General features: G+C 40.4%; 1 protein-coding gene across 5 annotated transcripts in view; it reads left to right on the forward strand.

Moving 5' to 3' along the window:
• Positions 1-23,166, forward strand: part of VEPH1 (ventricular zone expressed PH domain containing 1) — a 276,866-nt gene that overhangs the window by 236,339 nt on the left and 17,361 nt on the right. For all 5 annotated transcript variants that reach the window (XM_059888800.1, XM_010801453.4, XM_005201776.5 and 2 more), the window contains exon 12: positions 16,672-16,789. In XM_059888800.1, coding sequence (XP_059744783.1) covers positions 16,672-16,789 — 118 coding nt within the window. The remainder of the gene's footprint in view (positions 1-16,671; positions 16,790-23,166) is intronic.

Raw genomic sequence — 23,166 nt, forward strand, 5'->3', positions numbered from 1 at the left:
TTTAAGAACAGGGTTCAAACAGGAGTCGGTTGAAAATTGAGAAGTGAAGAATGAGGAAGGGGGCATATTAATAGAACATGTAGGGAGCTGTTTTAAAAGTAAGGTGCTGCATGGGTTGGTGATGGAGCAAGTCTGGAAATGGAATGGAAGATTCGAATGGAAACTTCCAGAGCACACTTGTAAGTTGTTGGGATGAAGCAACAGAGAGGGTGAGAAAGATGAGTAGGAGAGAGAAAGGAGCTGCACACAGACCCAGGCCCGTCAGTGGATTTGGTGCCAGGATGATGAGTGAGTTCTTTCTTATGGCCTTTCATCTTTTTCAAGGAAATAAGAGGTGAGGCTATCAACTGAGAGTGGAGTTGGGGAAAAAGGAATGGAATGTAGGAGATGTGGGGAAAGAGAAAATCTCAAATGATATTCTCACAGAAACGAGCCATGATCTTAACTAGAAAAAATGGCAGGACTGTCTGGCAACAAAGAAAATCCATTTGGATTCAGAGATGATAGATTCAAGTTAAAACGGACAGATGATTTCCCCAGCAGTGATCAGCTGTTCAGGGGCTAAATTCATCCACCCTTGGACGTTTGTCTTTTGGTTGAGTGTTAATGAGATGGTGAAAAGTTTCAAGGTAGGGTGGATCTGTATTTGAAAAGACAGAGGGTAAACATGCAGACCCAAAGAAAAGATTTAAAATGCTAAGAGGAAGAGTCTACACCTAGGAGACTCCATTTGAGAGATAGAAAGATTGTCTTTTAGAGCCCAGAAAAAAGCAGTTCTTTTTTTCATGCATGCATGCTTGCTAAGTCACTTTAGTTGTGTCTCTCTGCAACTCTTGGACTGCAGCCCGCCAGGCTCCTCTGTCCATGGGATTTTCCATGCAATAATACTGGAGTGGGTTGCCATACCCTCCTCCAGGGGATCTTCCTGACCCAGGGATCAAACGCCTATCTCTTATGTCTTCTGCCTTGTCAGGTGTGTTCTTTACTGCTGGCACCATCTGGGAAGCCCAGTGTTCTGTTCTTCCCCTTGGAAACAAGGGCATAAGTTCATCCATGAGCTCCTTGCCAAGGTGAAGGCCGGCAAACAGTGGCTGAGAGGCCAGATGAGGCCGATTGTGACCCTGTCCGTGTTTACACCATGCTCTGTGCATAAGGCTTGTGACACTAGGAAGCACTGGGAGAGTATTAGCTTAAACATGAGATAAATTTTTATTGCAGTTTATCTAGTATCAGTGGACTCACATTCTTCCACTATAGCCACGTAATAGTTCACGTGGGACTAACGCGATGAATTATAAGAGGAGAGGCTTGAAGGCAAACAGACTCCTTAAGCACTGACACGTCCTCTCGAACTTTTACAAGTAGGACTTTTATTGATGCCTTAGGACCACTGAGTTTGGAAATCCAGCCAAATTCTAAACTTTGCCCCCTTAAATACTGTCTCTACCTTCATTTGGATTCATTTTTTCCCCTTAACAGCTGTACGTTGTAACAGTCCAGTTGAGCCCCTTATATAAACAATTCCATACATACCAACTCATTATATTAAGCACTTGTACCATTTTGCAAACACATTAAACCTAAGTGACAGTTCCATTCACTATTTAAAAACTAGAAAATCATGACCCATACACTTGGCTAATTAATACACACTATCACTATCTCCCTAACCACCATCCACATATACTGTGCTTATGTCGTACATAAGCTTTTTTTAAAGAAACTAAAATCAGCCTAAATATTTCCTGGGTTTAGTTTGAATCATGGCTGATCACATGTATTGTGTTTCCTTCGTGTTTCACAAGCCAGACTATCCTGTAATGAAGCATGTCAACTTTACTACTGTAGTGAGCATTCCTTCACAGCCAGCCAGATGTTCTGCATCAGTCAAGGAAATTAAAAAAATAAAAGAAACCTTCAGAAAATAGTTAACGAAATAACTCTATTCCTAGGGGGACAGAGGTATGCAGTCCCTCCAAAGTGTCTGTTCTAATGCAATAGTGGTTTAGGTTCTTTTCTTAAATAATCAGTGCACGTGTACAGTCTTTGTCTTTTCTGCTTGTTGCTGTCATGGATATTGTGCCTACAGACACTGGGTGCTGAGCTAGCAGGAAAAACAGCACCAAGCAAAGTGGAAGTATGGTCATTTGAAGCTCAGGATCTGGGTTTGAATCCTGGCTCCAGCACTTGCCAGTTATTTTATCTAAGTCCTCTCTGCCTTATCTTCTTTACCTGCAAAGTGCAGGAAACACCAGTACTCAGTTCACTGGGGTTTTGTAAGTTTTGGGAGACATAATACATGTAAAATCCTTGAACAGTGATTGAGACATAGTGAGAGGTCAATAAACGGAAACTAGTATTATCTTACTGTACTTCCTCTGCAAGACCTCTCTCAGCAAAATGAATAACAAAGCTTTCATCTTTTGAAAATGAGCTTTATTTTTGCAAAAGTCAAAAATGTATACAGGCCTCAGTCTGTTAAAAAAGGAGACTTGTTTTTGTTCAGTCACTAAGTCGTGTCTGATGACACCGTGGACTGCAGCACGCTAGGCTTCTCTGTCTTTCACTATCTCCTGGAGTCAAACTTATATCCATTGAGTTGGTGATGCCATCCAACCATCTCCTCCTGTATCGCCCTCTCCTCCTGGCCTCAATCTTTCCCAGCATCAGGGTCTTTTCCAATGAGTCAGCTCTTTGCATCAGGTGGCCAAAGTATTGGAGCTTCAGCTTCATCAGTCCTTCCAATGAATATTCAGGGTTGATTTCCTTTAAGATTGACTGGTTTCATCTCCTTGAAGTCTGAGGGACTTTCAAGAGTCTTCTGTAGCATCACAGTTCGAAAGCATCAGTTGTTTGGCCCTCCGCCTTTTTTATAGTCCAGCTCTCACATCCATAGATTTGGGGCTTCTCCAGTGGCTCAGTGGTAAAGAATCTGCCTACAATGCAGGAGTCGCAGGAGATGCAAGCGGACCAGCTTTCTTTATGGTCTAGCTCTCATATCCGTACATGACTACTGGAAAAACCATGGCTTTCACTATACGAAACTTTGTCAGCAAAGTGATGTCTCTGCTTTATAATATGCTGTCTAGGTTGGTCATAGCTTTTCTTCCAAGGAGCAAGTGTTTTTTAATTTCATGGCTACAGGCACCATCTGCAGTGATTTTGGAGCCCCAAAAAATAAAATCTGCCATTTTTTCCACTCTTTCCCCATCTATTTGCCATGAAGTGATGGGACCAGATGCCATGATCTTAGTTTTTCAAATGTTGAGTTTTTAGCCAATTTAAAAAGGAGACTACTCAAACTTAATAATAGTTTCCAGGTTAAAAGCTGGGAAACTACTAAAGTAATGAAACTTTTTCTTGTGCAGTTCATGAATACACTCTAAAAACAGTTCCAAAACATACTTCTAAAAATGTTTAGAGCAGTGGCTGTGTCACTAAGATGTGAGTTGTCATCCAAGTTTGAGATTCATTTCTAGATTAAATTCTGGGACTTTTTAATGTAAAAAAAATCATAGCAATTTAGACACCTTAACACTAGATACATCAAGAAAGAAGAATCAGTGGCCCTATTGGCTTTGTTTTTTAAGTAAAGTTGCATGCAGATTGGCAAACTTTTAAGTTTAACACATTACTCTCTTCTCCTTAGAGATCACAGACTGGAGTAATCTTCATATTTATGATTTCAGTAAACAAATATTTCCTAGCATCTAATTATTTTCAGTACATCTTTGCATTTTTATACTATTTTCAATATAATTTTGTGTTCTTAATGGATACCAGTCTGAGGGAAAAGGAGCCTTTTTTTAAGTCCTCTGCTAAATACAGTCCAAAGTATCATTTGATGCTTCATTCCAGGATCTGGTAAAAATCCTTGCACAAGATAAATCCTTGGTAAATACCCCTTGTAGCCAACTCAGCTGCTCACACTTCCCATGAGCCCCTTTCTTCGTGGTTTTTCCCCAGAGCTAAACACCCTGATTCCAAGGCTGGTTTCACTAATTCTCAGACCTCAGTGCCTCAGACTTGGGAGCTTGGGAGCTTGCAGGTTCCTGGGGCCTCCACAGGTCTTGCAAGGGGTACTTGCTGGGTGGGCCTGGGACTCTGCATTTTAAACACATGATCCAGGAGATTCGGAGGCAGGACGCCCCACCATGTACTCTTACAGCAACACCAGAAAAGAGGCAAAGGCAACTGGAATCCAGTTGCCTTGGCTTGAATCACATCTCTACCACCAACATGCTCTGGGAATCTGTGCAAATTGGTTAACCGCCCTAAAATTCACTCGCCTCATAGGATAGCTGCTGCTGCTGCTGCTGCTAAGTCGCTTCAGTTGTGTCTGACTCTGTGCAACCCATAGACAGCAGCTAGGAAGGGAAAATGAGATGATGCGTTTAGTTAGTTAAGCACCCAGCAGAGCAGTGGCACAGAGTAAGTGCTCCATAAACAGCGCCTATGAAACCATGACTTCATTCACTTCCAGACGGTGGTTAAATCACCTGTTTAGTTTTCTCTTTTTGGATTTGTAACAATTTAGATATATTTATGGCTCCGCTTTACATTTTTTCCATTTTCACCCCTTTCATAAGAAGTGAGTGCTACGGTCTATGTCTGAGCAGGGCTCGGATACCTCATTATAAACCTGTGTGTGTGTCTAATTACTCCCTAAATGGGCACACCTCACTGCACCCTTTAATCTCAGCGTCTCATTAGAGTGCTCCATTTGCCATCTTGTTATTTTGAATCTCTTCACCCAGGTCCTTTTTTTTTGTTTCTGTTTCTCCTTTCAGTCCTCACGTCTTCTTACACCCATTTCTTTATTCATAATATTAAATCCTTCCTTTTATGCTTGTCATTATTACCTCCTTTCTGCACAGCTCATTACATCCCTCCATCTGTGAACCTCATTATGCCATTTCATTTTTATCTCATTACTCCCTCATCATGCACATACTATTAGTTCCTCCATTCATGCATGGCACTGCATTCTTTCTCTCTGCTTCTTATCACAACCTGCCCTTTCTACCCTCCCCCATTTAATGCTTCCATTTATAAATCACATTACATCCCCCCAAATGCCTTTATCTTTACACCCAATCATTTATGCATCTCATTACACTACTGCCCAGGCACATTTCTATGTGCATTTCTATTTGTACATCTCATTATGGCTCCATCAGACACGCACATGTCATTACCTGCCTCCCCTTTCAGATGTTCACATTGCATTGCATCTTTTTATGTTTGCATCTCATTACACCCTATACTCCTAGGTTTGACAACAAGCTAACAAAAACAGACAGATAAATATGTTACTTGCTTTTAGAAAATGAAATATGTTTTTCAGGCACCTAACATCAATGTTTCTTTTAAAAGCCATTCATTTCAAAAAGATTTACATATATTTATCTAGCTAAGAGGCAAAAAACACTGTTTTATATGCATAAAAAGGAGCTTATCTTACTTTGTTCATATCATCATCATTATCACTACTTTGTATTATTTCTCTACAGTTTACAAAGTAGAGGAATTACCCTGAATTGATTTGTGGCAACAGCTCGCTGAAGGAAGCAGCTTAAGGATCACAGTCATTGTACAGACTGAGAAGTACATTGAAAGAGCCTAGAAATTAAGATATTTCCCAAGAATTGCCAGTGAATGACAGTAGTAGGGCTCAAACTCAGATCTTCTGGCTCCAAAACCTGTATTCTTTATACCATCCCACTGTGCAGAAAAGAAACCTTATTTCTAAGTTTCACTTCTGTCATTTAAGCCATTCAGTGATTTAGATTGGTTTGTTTTCTAAAACAAAAGAGTAGAACCTGTTTCAAGCACTTTGCATTTCGTGTCTTTGTCTCTGAGTTTGAAGAGCTAGATTAAAAGAAGCTTTCATGTGGAGCCCCCCCAACAAGAATGGATGCAAAAAATCAGGAGAAATAGATGGTCCTTTAACAACCTTCACCACCAAGGCCAGCCTCACACATGCTAGATGAGGAGATCCCTCTATGAGGAATTTGAGGGGTACCAAGGGATCTCCCCAACACATGCAGAACCTTTCTTCCTCACAGATTCTAATCCCTGCCAGTCTCTTTGATTCACTGAACTGTGTTCTCTGCCTCACTTTTATTTTTTATTAAGTTATGAAATAACTGACATTCAGGGAAGCACAGAAAGATGATATCCATTCCTACCACAAGATAGAAGAGATGTTTGCATTTCCTTCCATATTTACTTCAAATATTTTCCTTTATGAAAAGGAAATACTGCAAATACTCTCCTGAGGTTGGTGCGTATTATTTCCATGGTGCCTCAGATGGTAAAGAAGACACCTGCAGTGCAGGAGACCAGGGTTCGATCCACGGGTTAGGAAGATCCTCTGGAGAAGGGAATGGAAATCCGCTCCAGTATTCTTGCCGAAAGAATCCCACGGACAGAGGAGCCTGGAGGGCTACAGTCCATAGAGTTGCAAAGAGTCGGATACGACTAAGCACATTGTTTTTGAATTTTACCATATGCATTTATCTTTTGCAATATGTTATTTATGTCTTGAAAATATATCTGTTCATACATGTAGATCTAGCTCATTCCTTTTAATATCTGTGGAATTTTTCATTGTGTAAAGAAATCAGAGTTTGCTTTATCCCTTTCTCTACTGAGGGATAATTCAACTGGGTAGTTCAACTTACCACGGCTGCCTTGATCTCTACTACTTCACCAGTGCTTAGCATTGTGCTGTATCTGTTGAAAGGCAAATGGAGACATCTAAAGTTTCCATATCAGGGGAAGCAATGCCTTCTCATTAAGTCCAGGATAGAGTCAGTTTTATCTCTTTCGTCACTGCTCCAAGTAGTAAAGTGAAAGTAAAAGTGAAAGTCGCTCAATCGTGTCCAACTCTTTGCGACTCCATGGACTGTCCGTGGAATTCTCTAGGCCAGAATACTGGAGTGGGTAGCCTTTCCCTTCTCCAAGGGATCTTCCCAACCCAGGGATTGAACCCAGGTCTCTTGCATTGCAGGCAGATTCTTTACCAGCTGAGCCACAAGGGAAGCCCCCAAGTAGTAAACATGTCAACAAAATGATCATTCTTAAAGTAAAACTAGACCCTGGTCGAATGTCGATATGCATTGTTGTTGTTCCGTTGCTAAGTCGTGTCCGACTCTGCGACTCCATGGACTACAGCACACCAGGCTTCCCTGTCCTTCACCATCTCCCAGAGCTTGGTCAGACTCATGTCCACTGAGTCAGTGATGCCATCCAACCATCTCATTCTCTGATATGCATTTAGCCTATTAAAATAATTGTACCTAGAAAGAGTGATCTGATTCCCAGAAACTCGAATGCCTCCCATGACAGCAGCATGTAAAAATGGAGAAAAATACAGTGTTTTCTGCAGAAGTGTGGTTGATTTTCCCTACAGTTTAAGAAGCAGTGGTTTAAGAAGTTACTGGAGACTGTTGCCAGCCCCTTTTGCAATCAAACCATGATAATTGCGGTCACCACAAGCATGGCCTATCTCATGCATGAGAAAGGGCTGTTGGATGGTAATTGCTTGAAAAACTTCAGAGTGTAGAAAGACCTTCCATTGTGATGTGGAAAAGGAATTCTTCATACTGTGCTGGTGGGAATGTAAACTGGACAGCCAACCTGAAGAGCAGTTTATCAGAACTCAGTGAAATTAAAGATATGTATAACGTTAACTTTTTAATATCTCATGAAAACAAGGTTTGTGGAGCAGAGATTATTATTTATAGCAAATAACCTCACAGGTTCTCCTTTGCCTCAGTTTTTTACCCTCATGCAACATGATGAAAACCAAAAGTCATCCTACACATAGCAGGGTCTGCATTATAGGTAAAAGGAAAGGAAACTGTTAGTCGCTAAGTCATGCCCAACTCTCTGCAACTCCATGTACTGTAGCTCACCAGGCTCCTCTGTCCATGGGATTCTCCAAGCAAGAATACTGCAGTGGGTTGCCATTTCCTTCTCGAGGGGATCTTTTCAAACCAGGGATCAAACTCAGGCCACTTGCATTGCAGGCAGATTCTTTACTGTCTGAGCCACCAGGGTATTATAGGTAAGGAACCCTGAAAATATGAATCTGGATATTTATATAGGAGAGGAACAGCACCTCCACTCTTCTGAAAGAAAGAGAGAAAAATCTTTGCTCCTTGGAAAGGATTCTGGGTTCTTACTCTTACCTTTTGGGATGCAGATAAGTCGTTCCAGTGGAGAGTGAGACTTGTGTCTCCAGCTTGATAAACCGGGAATGTCTCCAAATCCTGGGTCTTATCCCCACCTTGAAATGTGAACATACACATACATCTGGGAAGATAAGTCTCTCTGGATAGTCTTTCATTTTCTGATTAGTTACGAATTAACTTCTGAAGCTTGTCCTTTTAGCCCAGGTCCTAAGTTTCAGTAAAAATTTTCTCAGAAAGCCCAAGCTGTGCAGAACCATAAAAACATTTTCTTTGTATTCTTACATATGCCCTGTAATCCAGCAATTTCACTCCTAAACAATTATCTCATAAAAATTCTTGCTCATGTCCACAAGGAGACAGGTATGATGAGAATATTCATTACTGCATGGTCTGTCTAGGTGCAGAGGTAGAGGCTCCCTTGATGCCCATTCCTAGGAGAATGGTGAGATAAAATGTGGTGGATGGTGAAGAGGTACTAGGAAATCACATTGCAGCAGTAGAGGCAACAAACTAAATACACGTACAAACCATGTAGAGATCTTGAGTGAAGCAAGTGAAAAATAGAATGTAGTCTACAGCATAATGTGTTTGTGAAAATGTCAAATACCTTAAACATTGCTACCTATTTTTCAGGAATACATATCTATTCAAAGACATATATCAAACTCCCAAGAGTGAGAACTTACATAAAGTGGAGGAGGGAGTAGCAGTCTAAGAATGAGAGAGTATCAGGGATAAAAGAGGAAATTTTTTTCTAATGTATTTTTTTATTTGATTGCACTGGGTCTTAGCTGCGGCATGTGGAATCTAGTTTCCTGACCAGGGATCAAACTCAGGTCCCTTGCATTGGAAACACAGTCTTATCCACTGGACCACCAAGGAAGTCCTTGAAGGAGGAAGATTAAGACAAGAGAAGGACCTCGTGCCCCAACAAAATAACATACAGAGCTGAGGAGTACGGTTATCTCACTGCTGCTGCTAAGTCACTTCAGTCGTGTCTGACTCTGTGCGACCCCACAGACAGCAGCCCACCAGGCTCCCCCATCCCTGGGATTCTCCAGGCAAGAACTCTGAAGTGGGTTGCCATTTCCTTCTCCAATGCATGAAAGTGAAAAGTGAAAGTGAAGTCACTCAGTTGTGTCCGACCCTTAGCAACCCCATGGACTGAAGCCTACCAGGCTCCTGCACCCATTTGATTTTCCAGGCAAGAGTACTGGAGTGGGTTGCCATTGCCTTCTCCGGTTATCTCACTAATGGATTCCAAATGAGGAAAAAGAAAGCCTGCCCAATGAGTTTTTCCACATCAGCACCCTCTGTGGTCTGGTACCACATAGTAATACATAATAGTCCTAGATGCTCAGTACATAGTTGTTAAATACAGGTGGCAACCACTGATTAGGAAAAAAAAGTAAATAACTGTAATTTTTTGCTTTCCAGTATGAAAGGAGATTCCGTGGGAAGGTGGGCTTTCATTGATAATAGTTCTAGTGATTACGTTCGCTCTGACACTCTAGATGTGCCAACATTTTCTTGACACTTGAACAGTCGTAGTCTTTTGCCCTTGCTTTCACTCTGGTAACAGATACTTTGCCTTTAAAGGACTAAAGTTTAAAAGAAATTGGATCCTTAAATAAATTAATTATGGGTTTATCAAACATTTACGAAGCCTCTTCACCCAGTGTGCCACCTTTATTTTGACTCAGTCCATATGCTTATATTTACTTTTCCATAAAAGTTTACTTTATTTAAACTCTTGTCATGTTTACTGCCACCTTTCTGTAGTTAAAAAAAAAATCACTTTTACTGTCCTTAGATGAGTGTGAAAATTTGACTTTTTGAATCAAAACAAATATCCTATCATATTTATTGGTTCTTGAATGAAAGAATTCTTTAAAAAAAAAAAACCCTCTTAAATAAATCAAACATGAATGCTTTCTTCCAGCCACTTTAAGCCAGAACCATAGAACTGTCACTACTTGCTAGGAAACAGTTCAGTTCTTCCCAACACTCTGGGATTCAAAAAATAAGAAGTCAAGTCTGTTTCATGATCTATAGTAATAGGAAAAAGTTTGCCACTTTGACCTCAAATACTCACGTGTACTTAGAATTCTTTTCCTAATCAGGGATGGAAAAAGGAGAGACGATGGGACATAGCACATATGGGACATCCGTGTTGAATACTGGAACACGCTGTGAGCTCCTCAAGGTCAGCACCCTTGCTGCTTCTGCTCAGTCTGTCTTCCAGACATTGCACACCTCCCTCCCCACACATTCAACCTCCTGCCAAGTCTCAAATGGGTCCCAACAAGTTCAGTATTCATGCCTCAACTCTTCCTTCCATATTGCAAAATTTGGAATAAAAAAGTCTCTGATTATCAGGAATGAAATTTTTACTCTTGCAACCAGATTGTGTATTTTGTCATATGAAACCAAAGTATTGTGGAAAAGTATGAACATATGCACTGAGGATGGACAAATTCCTCAAATATCAATTAATGGAGATGAATCAGCCATCCTTGCCTCTATTCCCAGGGGTGTAGGATTAATTTCCCAGTCAGTGCATGTCAGAATAACTTGCAGAGCTTGTTTAGAAATGCACATTACCAGGCCCAAACTCAGACTTATAAGGTTAAGTTTCAGAGGCAGACCTGTATCTGATGTTTGTAACAGTTTTCCCAGGGACTCCTGATGCCAATACCTCCTGAGAACTGGAGATCCAGAAAAGCTGAAGGTCTTGAAAACAAGCAGTCAACATGCTATATTGATGGATTCAGGCATTCTCCTTCAGTTACTACATTTTATTCTAAAAGCTTGTTTTATAGTATTAGATAAAATGAATTCCTATAACATGCATAGTTGTTGTTCAGTCACTCAGTCATCTCCCACTCTTTGAGACCCATTGTACTACATGCCATGCTTCCTTGTCCTTCACTATCTCCCAGAGTTTGCTTAAACTCATGTCCATTGAGTTGGTGATGCCATCCAACCATCTCCTCCTGTCACTCCCTTCTCCTCCTGCCCTCAATCTTTCCCAGCAAGAGAGTCTTCCAATGAGTTGGCTCTTTGCATCAGCTGGCCAAAGTATTGGAGCTTCAGCTTCAGCATCAGTCCTTCCAATCCATACTCAAGTTTGATTTCATTTAGGATTGACTGGTTTGATCTCCTTGCTGTCCAGGTGATTCTCAAGAGTCTTCTCCAATACCACAGTTTGAAAGCATCAGTTCTTCCACACTCAGCCTTGTTTATGGTCCAACTCTCATCCATACATGACTGGAAAAACCACATTTTTGACTAGACAGACCTTTGTTGGCAAATTGATGTCTCTTTTTATAAATACACAGTCTAGGTTTGTCATAGCTTTTCTTCAAGGACCAAGTGTCTTTTAATATGCATAGAGATAATAAAAATAATACTTATTTTTAAAATAAGTATTTCTAAAAGGGCTTAGTGGTCATGCTGAATAGACATGAAAATTGAAAATCTAAATGCTACTGTTGATATGTGTCTTAACTAACAAAAATTTAGAAAAATTCATTGAATAGCTCCTATAGGCAAAGTGCTATACTAATTAATTTCAGAAACTACAAAACCATGTAGAAATCAGTCTTATTGTGAAGGTGCTTTAATCCAGTTGAGAGCCAAAAAAGTCACATCAGAAGATTAATAATAACCTCATCCAAACACGAATAAAGGTGCGTTCCAGTTTCCCTCTGTGAGAAGTGCTGTGAACCCAGTGGATTACCTTATGTCTTTGGCATACAGGGCTGGGTCTCTTACATCTATATATCCTTGGTTCCTGACAACAGGTGCTCTTAATACTAAGGGATTTGACTTGAATTCAACAGAGATGTTTCTCAGAAATTGAAATAAATTTTTAAAATTAGAGCATAAATATTCTTTAGTGTCTCTTTTGCTAGTTTGTTCATTCAACATACGGTGTTTCTTACAAGACAGTTTGCCTACAGAATGTAGGACAACATAAGTAATAAAAAGATGAACAATATAGAGGTGAATCATTAATTTTCTTCCCTCAATAAGTTTATTTCACACCCCAAACTCCATATAGTTAGAACATGTACAATAGAAATAACCATAAAGACAAAAAGCATTACTATTATGTGAAAATATTGAAGATTGTTTTAAAAATAACTCTTTACATTTCTTAAAACATGCTTAAAGTATGTGCCAAGAGTTGATCCTATTAACCATAAGTGCACGGAGCACATGAGGCAATCCTATGTTTTGTATCTGTGCAAAAATACTGTTAGAACAGAATTTAAATGTGCCAGAAGCCAAAGTTCTTCCAGATGTATGCTTTCACTGATTTCTGGAAAATTGTTTCCCAATCCCCTCTCCCAGTACATAGACCACATTCTAAGATGGAGAGGCCACTTTGCACTTTTACAGAATCCATGGCATTAACTCATGCTGTCACTGTCATCAAAACGATGTTGTAAATATCCACTCATCTTTTCAAACTGGCTGGTGTAGTTTTCCTCTAGGGAGCTTCACAAAAGACTTTTTATATAGTTTTCCAAATTCCTACTCCCGTTAAGTTTTTCTTTCCCTAAACCTGGAGAAATATTTGCTTAATCAGCTGTTCAGAAACATCATTTTTCCCTTCATAGGCTTTTATCCCTCTTGAATTAGACAATGATTATCAAGAAAATCCTTCTTAGTGCATGTTTACTATGATTATGTATCTTTTTATTTAAGTCAACAGAAATAATACAGACTTCAATATCCTTTGAGTTTTATTGAGGCCTGATCTGGGGTGTACTTGAAAGAATGTGACCCCTCTAAGTAGAAGCATCATTTTCATTGAATATTGGCCAAGAGTGTCACCTTCTCCTCTTCTTCACAATGTAGTCTAGGTATTGATGCCCAAAACTGCATAACAAATTACTACAAACCTAGCAGCTTAAAACAACATCAGGAGTCTGCTTGTGGTGTTGCTGGGTCCTCCACTCATGGTCTCACAAGGCTGCAATCAAGGTATTGACCAGGCTGTGTTCTCACTCAGGGAGCTGTGTTTCTCATCGAATGGAAAGGGTCAGCTTTCCATTTCCAGGCTTGCTCAGGGTGCTGGGAGAAATTTGGTGGAGGGTCATAGGACTAAAGGACTGGCTCTGTTACTGGCTGTTGTCTGAAGGCTGCCACTAGGTCCTAGCAGCCACCCACAATTGCCAGCCACATGGCCCTCTCCATAGGCAGTTCACAACATGACAGCTTTCTTCTTCAAGGCCAGCAGGGGAGTTTCTCTATGTATTTGCTGGCAAGATTGGTTTTGTGTGTGTGTGTGTGTTGGGGGAGAGGGTGAGCAGGGATACATAATAATATAATCATGAGATTAATATCCTATCACCATTGCCATATTCTTGGTTAAAAACAAGTTACAGGTCTTTCCCACACTTAAGAGAAATGGGTTATACAAAGAGATGAACACCAGGAGATGGGAATTATTGAAAGGTCACCCTAGGGTGTGTCCAATGCCATTGAATGGAAATATTCAAGGAATGACCCTATCTTGATATAAAATTACTCTTCTAGAGGCTAGTTGCTTAAATGAAGGTTGCAATTCTTTAAACAAATCAATTTTGGTTCTCTTGTCTTTAAAAAAAAAAAAAGAAGAAGCCATATAGCAAATCCTGGGCTTCCCAGGTGGCGCCAGCGGTAAAGAACTCACCTACCAATGCAGGAGACATAAGAGATGCGGGTTCAATCCCTTGGTTGGGAAGATCCCCTGGAGAAGGAAATGGCAACCCACTCCTGTATTGCCTGGAAAATCCCATGGACAGAGCAGCTTGGCAGGCTATAGTCCACAGGATCTCAAAGAGTTGGTCGGACACAACTGAAGCACCTTGCTGTGCTGTGCTTAGCCACTCAGTCGTGTCCGATTCTTTGCGACCCCATGGACTGTAGCCCACCAGGCTCCTCTGTCCATGAGATTCTCCCGGCAAAAGTACTGGAATGGGTTGCCATGCCCTCCTCCAGGGGAATCTTCCAAACCCAGGGATTGAACCTAGGTCTTCCACATTGCAGGTGGATTCTTTAGGGTCTTAACTACCAGAGAAGCCCACTTAGCACATCACAAATCCTAGGCAAGGCCTGGGGAAGCTATAGGACACAGGAGGGTAAAGAAAATAAGTAGGAGAGAGAAATAATGACCTCGATCACACTTAAGAAATCAAAATTCCAAAAATTTAGGTATCTCTAGTTGAATGGCTTGTGTTTGTTTGTTTTGTGATTTATTGTGCTTTGATTTTCCACCAATATTTGGAATTACCTGTGTTTCGTTTGTCTGTCTATTCAAAGTTGACTGTTACTACCAACTTCAGCAGTTCATAGAATTACCATCTACCTTCTTCACTCAGTCTTCTTTGCACAACACTTAAATCCTCTGAAAAAATTTGCTTTTGACTTGAGAACTTGAAGACTGGGATGTTACTTGCCATCTGTCTTAAACTTTGAAAGTAACTTTTTGCCAAGACAAATGTGAATTATGAGCAACAACCTGGGATATTTCTGGTCTCACAACAGGACAAATAAAGGAACCCTGAAGTATTATTTTAAGTACTTTGTTTGCTAGCAGTGCTTGTGGTGAATGAAAAATTGATCCTTAATTGTGTGGGAAAGAGAGAAACGATATGCATACCAATGGCCAAGTATAGACTTCAGAGACTTAGCAGTTTTGAAACTGATATTTATGAACATCTGCTTTTTCCCCATAAATTTTAATATGGATTTCATCCTTTGAAACCTGTAAGATTCCCAGGTGCTTCTTCAGTCTTTATCTTGGAAATACGCTTTTTAATAAAACCGCCTTTTTTTCTATTGAACACATTCAAAATCATTCTTTAAAAACATTTCTTTATAAACAGTGCCTGTTGGAATACCTAAAATATGATATTAAAGGTTAACAACTCAAAAAGCTGTATTCAGCATTGTGAGCTGCCAACATGTCCAGTTCCAGAGCACAAACCATAGCAGTCTTAATAAAGGGTGCTGAGAGGTACTCATTTCTAGTCCCAGTTTATGCTTTTCATTATCCCACAAATATTTATTTAATGCTTGCATGTCTTTAGTGCTAACATTATAGCAGCCAATAAAACAAAGTCCCTGCCTTCATTGGGTTTTTGTCCCAGTGAAGGTAAATGTTCTACAGAATGAATCCCCTTTAAATTTTCATAATACTGTTCATATAGCTCATTGAGAAACTTTGCACAGGGCCTGCAAACCAGTGATGTTCACCCATTCCTGATGTTGGACTAGATGCTGGGAATGCAACTTGTGAACACAGTAGATGTGTTTCTGCTCTCAAGGAGCTGAGTTCAGCATACCTGTCTCCTGTGTCAAGAAAAGCAGACCTGAGAGCTTCAGGGTCTTCCCTATTTTAGATCCACCATAAGCGGTGCTACCAGTGCCCCCATCCCCTAGCTCTTGGGCATGCTGAGAGCTGTTACTATGGGTACAAGATGAGAGTGTGGACCAGAGGAAAGGAAATACAATCACAGCTCAATAGAAGACAAACAGATAAGTCAACTGGGCATGTGCGAGGCCAGCAAAGACAGTAAACCCCACTTAGGAAAGCAACTTTGTAAGAGTGCAGTTCTGGCCACCCTATAGCAGAGGCTACAAGTCATTTACATAATAGGAGAGCCTCAGGAGGACAGTAGAGCTATTTAATTTGGTTAGGCTAATAGTTTTCCATCCATTTACAGTGTAATGGAACCTCTCTCCTGTGCCTCTTAAATAGGAACACTTTGGCAGGATGCCATAGGGCACATAAAACAGGGTGGTCTTCTCAGTGTGTCAGTTCTACTCAACCATTTAGAGGGGAAAAGTTAATTAATTTACAGATTATGGCATTATTTTCCATTAAAACCAATGCAGCCATATTATGGACTAGAAAATGCAAAGTTTACATCCAATTTTAAGATAAAGTATGAAACTAAAACAGAACTGGAGCCAAGGGCTAAGGGATTAAACACCCCTACACATTTCCATCAGCCCCCTGTGAAGCCAACCTAATAAAAATAATTTTTTGATATGGATAATTGATTCTCAATTCCATGTGAAGTGTAAATAAAAGACAAATCCCCAGAAGCATTCGTTTCGACAGCATTGCCACTCGAATATCCCAGCTTTTTAGAAATTCTTGAGCTGTGGTTAGATGCATGAAAATTCTGGGCCACTTCAGGCTCTGACTTGGCACTCCCTCAAAGAGCAGCCCTGGGGCCCATGCTGGCCACCCTCTGTGTTTAAGAGTAAGAACTCTCTTAGAAGAGTTTGAACTAGCTGCTCTTTTCTAAGATGGGCCATGAGAGGTTTTCTCCATGCTCCCTTCTTGTCATAAGCACTGAATCCGAGCCCTGGCTGTCCTGTGTCCACATCCCATTTGCCCAGTCTCAGAGTGCTGCGTGGCAGGCAGACACACTTATGTTCTTTGTGCTTTGTGTTCCCAAAACAGGATCTGGACCAGGTTCAGCTCCATCTAGAAGAAGTGAGGTTCTTCGATGTGTTTGGCTTCAGTGAAGCAGCAGGAGCGTGGCAGTGCTTCATGTGCAACAACCCTGAGAGAGCAACCGGTGAGAGACCCCACCCTCCCCTGGCTGCTAAGAACCACGTGTGCCCCTGGGGTTGCCAGGGTTGCAGGAACCCCACCCTGGTTGGCTTTCTTCTTGCATAAACATCCTAAGTTGGAATAATGCATAGAGGTGTGCCTGACTGCCTCTGCTTTGTGCTGACAAAGGTATCTCACGAAAGTGGGAGTGAGGAAAAGAGAAGATGTTGGAACAGAGAGAAACATAAACCAGAAATGAACAAGAAAACAATGCCCACATCTATATGGCTATCAAGAAAGTGATACTGGCCATCTTACCCCAATAACATTCTTCATTTCAACCCCAGTGACCCTGAGGGTTAGAGAAAAACAAACATCCTCTCAAGAACCCCAAAGAAATGAGACCACACTTAAATGAGTGAGTGGTTTCACAGACCTCCTCATCTCCCTTAATATTTTTGCTTGATGATTGAGCTGGGTGAAAAATGAGACACTTAAAGAGTAAGGAGTTATTTGAGAAATAATTTCATATCTGGTTATTTACCCTTCGCCTTCCTTTATGCTGCACAAGGAACTTGGTCTACTGACTTGCCTAAAAATAATCATTGTTAGTCAATATGTGCCAAGCCCTACACTAAACGTGTCAAGTATCTCATTTAACCTTCACAATAATCTCATAAGGCTAGTACTAATATTATCTCCAGTTTACTGATGGCCCCCCACTCCAGTACTCTCGCCTGGAAAATCCCATGGACGGAGGAGCCTGGTAGGCTACAGTCCATGGGGTTGCTAAGAGTCAGACATGACTGAGCGACTTCACTTTCACTTTTCACTTTCATGCATTGGAGAAGGAAATGGCAACCCACTCCAGTGTTCATGCCTGGAGAATCCCAGGGACGGGGGAGCCTCATGGGCTGCCATCTATGGGGTCGCACAGAGTCAGACACGACTGAAGCACGTATCTATCTTACTGATGGGGCAACTGAGGCACAGAGGGATTTGGGAACTGCCTGAGGTCACACAGGTAATAAGTTATCAGTGGATGGATTGAACCCAGTCTGACCCCAGAGCCCATGCACTTAACCATGTCTCCATGCTATCTCCTGGTTACACTTGCCCCAGTTTAACCAGTGGACATAGGTTGATAAAAAGTCTAATCTTCACAGAGTTAGGTAGGCTGCCTTTGGGAATGGAATATTTTACCATCAATGTGATAGAGTTCTCAACATTGACATGGCTCAGGAACTGAAGTGTAGACCAAGAGAATGGTGTTGAAACACTGCTGGACACAAACCACTTTGTAGATGAGCCATCCTCTAGAGAGCTGTTGGTCATACCATCTGTACCCATTCCTTGAACTGGGATTTTGGGCATCTGAAAGATCATGCATTGTGGCAAGTCTGTCCTGTTGCTCAGCCAAGAAGTTGAGACTGAACTGAAAAAAAAGTGTTTATTTTGGCCACATGGAAATTTGAGGACCTCACGCAGAGGCACCAAATAGAATGTATTACCCCCACAGAGACAGTATGGGTGGAAGAAACTGGCAGTTAAGATGGCAGCCTTCATGAGGCACAGATTGTTGGCTGATTACAGACTGAGATTGAGTTGATGCCAGAGTGAACACACTGATTTTTAAAAACTTAATTTGAGCAAAGAAAGAATTGATGAATTGAATGTCCCCATTATGAAACTTTCTAATTAGACCTTATTTCACCTGTGAAAAAGAGGGCATAAAAGAAACCTTATTTGAGATCATGGTGAAGTAAGGGACTTATCTGAGGTGGTTCTGAGGGGCCCTTAAGGATTTCATTCCAAGTAAGCTGAGTCCTTAGTTCAATAAACATTAAATCATATCTGACCAAGGGAGGCTCAGGAAAGGGGCTGCAAGTTAAAACCACAAAGTGTTCCTTTAATATATGTTTTCTCAAATTCACTGCCATGACTTAAAAAGAACATTTTTCACATTCACTCGTTCTTATTTGTGTTTCTCACAGTTAAATATAGACTGAGAACATATAGCAATAAAAATTCAAACAAGGCCAAATATTTTATAGCAGAACATATTGAATCAAAATGTTCGGCGCCTAAAACTTTTAGATTTCTTTGCTTATTTCCTTTTGCTTTATGAAAAGGGATTTTGGTCTGAGAGAAATCCTATTTTAAGTTACTATTTTCACCAAAAACTCCCTGAAAAGTTTTTATAAGTTGATCTAGTTTTCTTATTTTTATATAGCATATAAATTATATGTTTAATCCAAGTGAAAGGTCTGACATAATACTGCTGACATATATTAATCATAGGAAGTATATTTGCATTTGTATTCTGCTTAAATTATAAGTTTAAAGATGATCAAGACATAGGAATAAATATTTTGTTATTTGTTTATGCACAGGCAGCATAGAACTTGCATCCCATTTTTCATTTATGAAGTGCATGTTTGCTGTGTTGGTTGAATGTCTTCAACAGGCTAAACCTTGAGATAAAACAGGAAAAAGGTACAATGTCTCTGCTCTAAAAGGGTTCATAATCCATTTAGGGCCAGACATATATAGAAAAATCTAGCATACTTCCTTGTTTTTAGCATGCAATAAATACCTGTTGAGTGAGTCAATGGATGAATAATATTTAGAAATAGAAAAGTCAAATACAACTTGAATATTAAATGTTCCAGGTCTATTGTGATTATGTGTTAATAATATCAAATATATCACTATATCATACCCAGTGCATTTTGAGTCTGGTAAATGGAGATTGGTGCTTTTTTGCTCATTGAGAGAAGTCATTGTGTGCACATCAGAGTCTACTTCCCTGACTGTCTGAGCTCCTAAGTACTATTCCTGTTCTGGTTTGATTAGCACTCCTGCAGGGCCCAGGTGCCCTGTCAGGCTCAAGGAGGAAGACGTCTAAAGAGAGAGAATTGGAGTCTAAGACAAAAGGCTGAAAAAATTGCATTTGGTTTTTTTTTAAGGTATTGGCAAAAGGTACCTTGTTCTCAAATATTCATTGTTCCTGTATTTTTTTTAATGTGTCTCCATAAATGGGGAACAAAACATGAGACAACTAGAAAATTTCAGTTAGACTTCTAGGAAGGACATCCTGAAATATAAATCCTTCTTAATAATGTATAGACTAAACTATGGGACTTCAGAAACTGAAAACAAATCAGCTGGCTTCCATGGTCACTTTAAGGACATTCCCCTCCTTGAGTAGAGGTCACATCACCCCATCAACTCCCAGTCATCTTCCCATCAGCTCCACTATCAGCACACAGAAATTCACACAAGTTTACTGTTTTGGTATTCAACAAAATATATATTTTATCCAGTTGGGTGTGAAGTCAGAGGAAACTAAATGCTAGAAAAGTATAAAGGTCCTGAAATTATAATTGCTAGCATTTATCATGCTAATTATGTGCTCTGTCTTACATGCATTTTTTTCACCATTATTGAGTCCATTTTTCAGATTAAGACACTGAAACAGAGAGAGGTCAAGTACTTTAGCATTTTAATCCAGGTCAATTCTTGAGCCTGAAATTTCAATCTCTAGGGCAAATCCAAGTTAAAGGCATGGAATGTTGAAAATTGCAAGAACAATTATTTCATAATATTATAATATATTGGAAAGATCAAGGAGTGAGCCACCTCTCTGATGACTTGATCCTCTCAAACACAAGCAGGGGTTTGGGATGGGAATGTGCTGGAATCATGTCCTGATTACATGTAGGACATGATTACATAGAAGCTATTTCCAATTCCTCCAGTTGCTGATTCAGTTTCTGATCATCGTTTTATAAAAGCACAGAGTAGAAGGTTAGAAAGTTCCTGAAATAACTCAAAAATCCTCAGAGACTTGCCTGCCAGTGTGTGTTGTCAATCCCATCAAGCCCACATGAATGAGAGAATAGAGATTGAGCAAACAGATCGAACAGAACAGGATCTATTTCTGGAAAACCAAACAAATCCCTCTATCAGTAGTCCTTGTGTCCTGGAACTGCTCGTGCCTGTTAACAGTAAGAGTTAGTCAGCTGGACTGTCCTAGAACACATAGTCAGCTGGACTGTCCTAGAACACATCTGGCTGCCTATTCAGTCACATTCTTTTAAAGGAAGAGGAGGAACTAAATCATCACTTCCACTCTTGTTTCTTGAGACACACGGGATGCCTTTGTTCTTACACCCTGCAGAAAGCAACTCAGGGACGTCCTGGTCTTGGCACTTGCATCTTTGGCACTTGTAGATCTGAGCGCTTGCCTGGGTCTTAGTCACTGGATATTGAGACACTGAATGTGATTGTCCGTAGGAGGTCTCCTTAGGCTATAAAAGAGAATGAAAGAATTTTTTTCAGATAGACCTCAACCATCCATCATGATTCCTCTTTAGAACTTGATTTCAAATGTTTGTGTTACAAGAACATCCTGTCCATTATATCACATGGGGGCAAATAGAGATGATTTCAAAATGCTATTAGGGTGAGAAGGGCCTCTGTCAAAAGATTTTCTCCAAACACTATCAGCTGGTACCAGCAAGGTGGCTCTCCTTTGCTGAACACCTTCAGCCTAGGCTAGATGGCTTTCCACTCCAGACGCCAACATAAAAATGGGCTAAATGAGATCATCTCTGAGGCCTCAGCTAGTAGGACGTAAATAGCCTTGTGGGCCCATTAACATGAAAGTTTTCCATTTAATTTTAGTGCCAACTTTCACAGAACTTTATGGGTGACATAAGAAAACCCACTTTGGATTTATACAGTGGCTGGGTTTGTCTTATGATGCCTTCCCTCCTACAATATATGGGCATGTTGTCTTCCATGCTAAACATAGTTGGAGAGCCAAAACCAGTGCAGTGTTGGGCAGGATAACTTCACATCTTCACACATATATATTGTTAATGACCCAGCAGGTAAAATTAAACCCCAGCCTATTTTTCAAAGATACTTTGAATTACATAATGACAAAACAAATACCTGCTCAGCACCTCAAATAAGTTACTATCCTTATCCTGAAATCTTTTCCCTTTCCACTCTTCCCATTGCCTGTTCTATGACTCTCTGTTAAGCTTTTCCCATGCTCACATTCTCCCTCTCTTTCACACATAGACACACACACGCACATATGTGTATATACATTGGCAAACATGGACAAATCACCCCGACAGAATAAATTCCCTCCTCTCTGTCCTTTTGTTCTCTACACCATCTATAGTATACACGGTGTGTTGTCATCAATCTCCTCCACTAGACAATAAACTAGAGGAGGAAGAACCATACATTATTATTCTTTGTATGCCCTACCCAGTATCTGGCACACGGTAGTGTTCAACAAGTACTTGGCATATAAATGGATGATGGAATAATTCATGGATCGTGTAATGAATGCCAATAGGAGAAATAAGATTTGTTTTGAAACATAACTTTAAAATCTAATTCCTTCTCAAAAATAAAAAAAATGAAACAGCTTACTAAACTGAAACCTTGAAATAGCAACTTTTGCAAAGTAAATGTTTATGAGAAGAAATGTTGCTGTGTACAAAACTTCAACACCATGTGGATACCCAATTTTGATATTTGACCAAAAGGTTTCAATACACACGTATACACAGACTTCATAGTAAACTTGCTGATAACCTGTGAGCCTCTATGGGACATAAGCTAAGTAGCCTAATACCCTTCAGGGGTTAATTTCTATTTTTCAACCAGCATCACTATCAATCCTTCTGCCTTTCCAAATTGGGTCAACAACAATCTTATCTTGAGAGAGTGAAAGTATACTTGCAGCAAAGCATGAGTCACCCTGTGGTTTTCCAGAAACAAATCATCAGGCATTGAAATGTGTCTTTTTACACCAAGAGACTAAGCTGAGTCAGGCCAAAATACCAAGGAGAAGAAGCATGCTTTAGAAAGGCAGACCAGAGTGAATATATCAGTTCCTATCACTGTACAGATTTACAGTGACATTGATTTAAAGAATTTTTACATAGTTTTTTTAAATTAAAGCACTTAAGATCTCTTAAAAGAGCTCTTCTTCCTCCAACTTAAACTCCCATGGGCTCTTAAACACCTTCAACTGGCTTAACATCTCCTTTCTCTTCACCTGTTGCCTCTCTCTCGCCTCCTCTTTAAAGCCAGAAGAGTCGTCACTGTTCACCCTGTGTTTCCTTGCCTCCTGCTCCTCTTGACTCGACCCTTTCTAATCTGGCCTCTCAGCCCATTATCTCTATGGTCATTCAAGTCATGCAGGTTCCAGGACTGGATATGTTTCAGTCCTTGTGTCACTCGCCTTTAGCAGTGTTCAATTCCGTTGGCCAGTTCCTCCTTCCTCAAGCATTTCTCCCTATACCTTCTGTGACACAGCATCCTTCAGTGACCCTCCTACTCTAGACACCCCTTCTCAACCTCCTTTCTGGG

The sequence above is a fragment of the Bos taurus genome, chromosome 1, assembly GCF_002263795.3.
Source record: "Bos taurus isolate L1 Dominette 01449 registration number 42190680 breed Hereford chromosome 1, ARS-UCD2.0, whole genome shotgun sequence".
Taxonomy (NCBI): Eukaryota; Metazoa; Chordata; class Mammalia; order Artiodactyla; family Bovidae; genus Bos; species Bos taurus.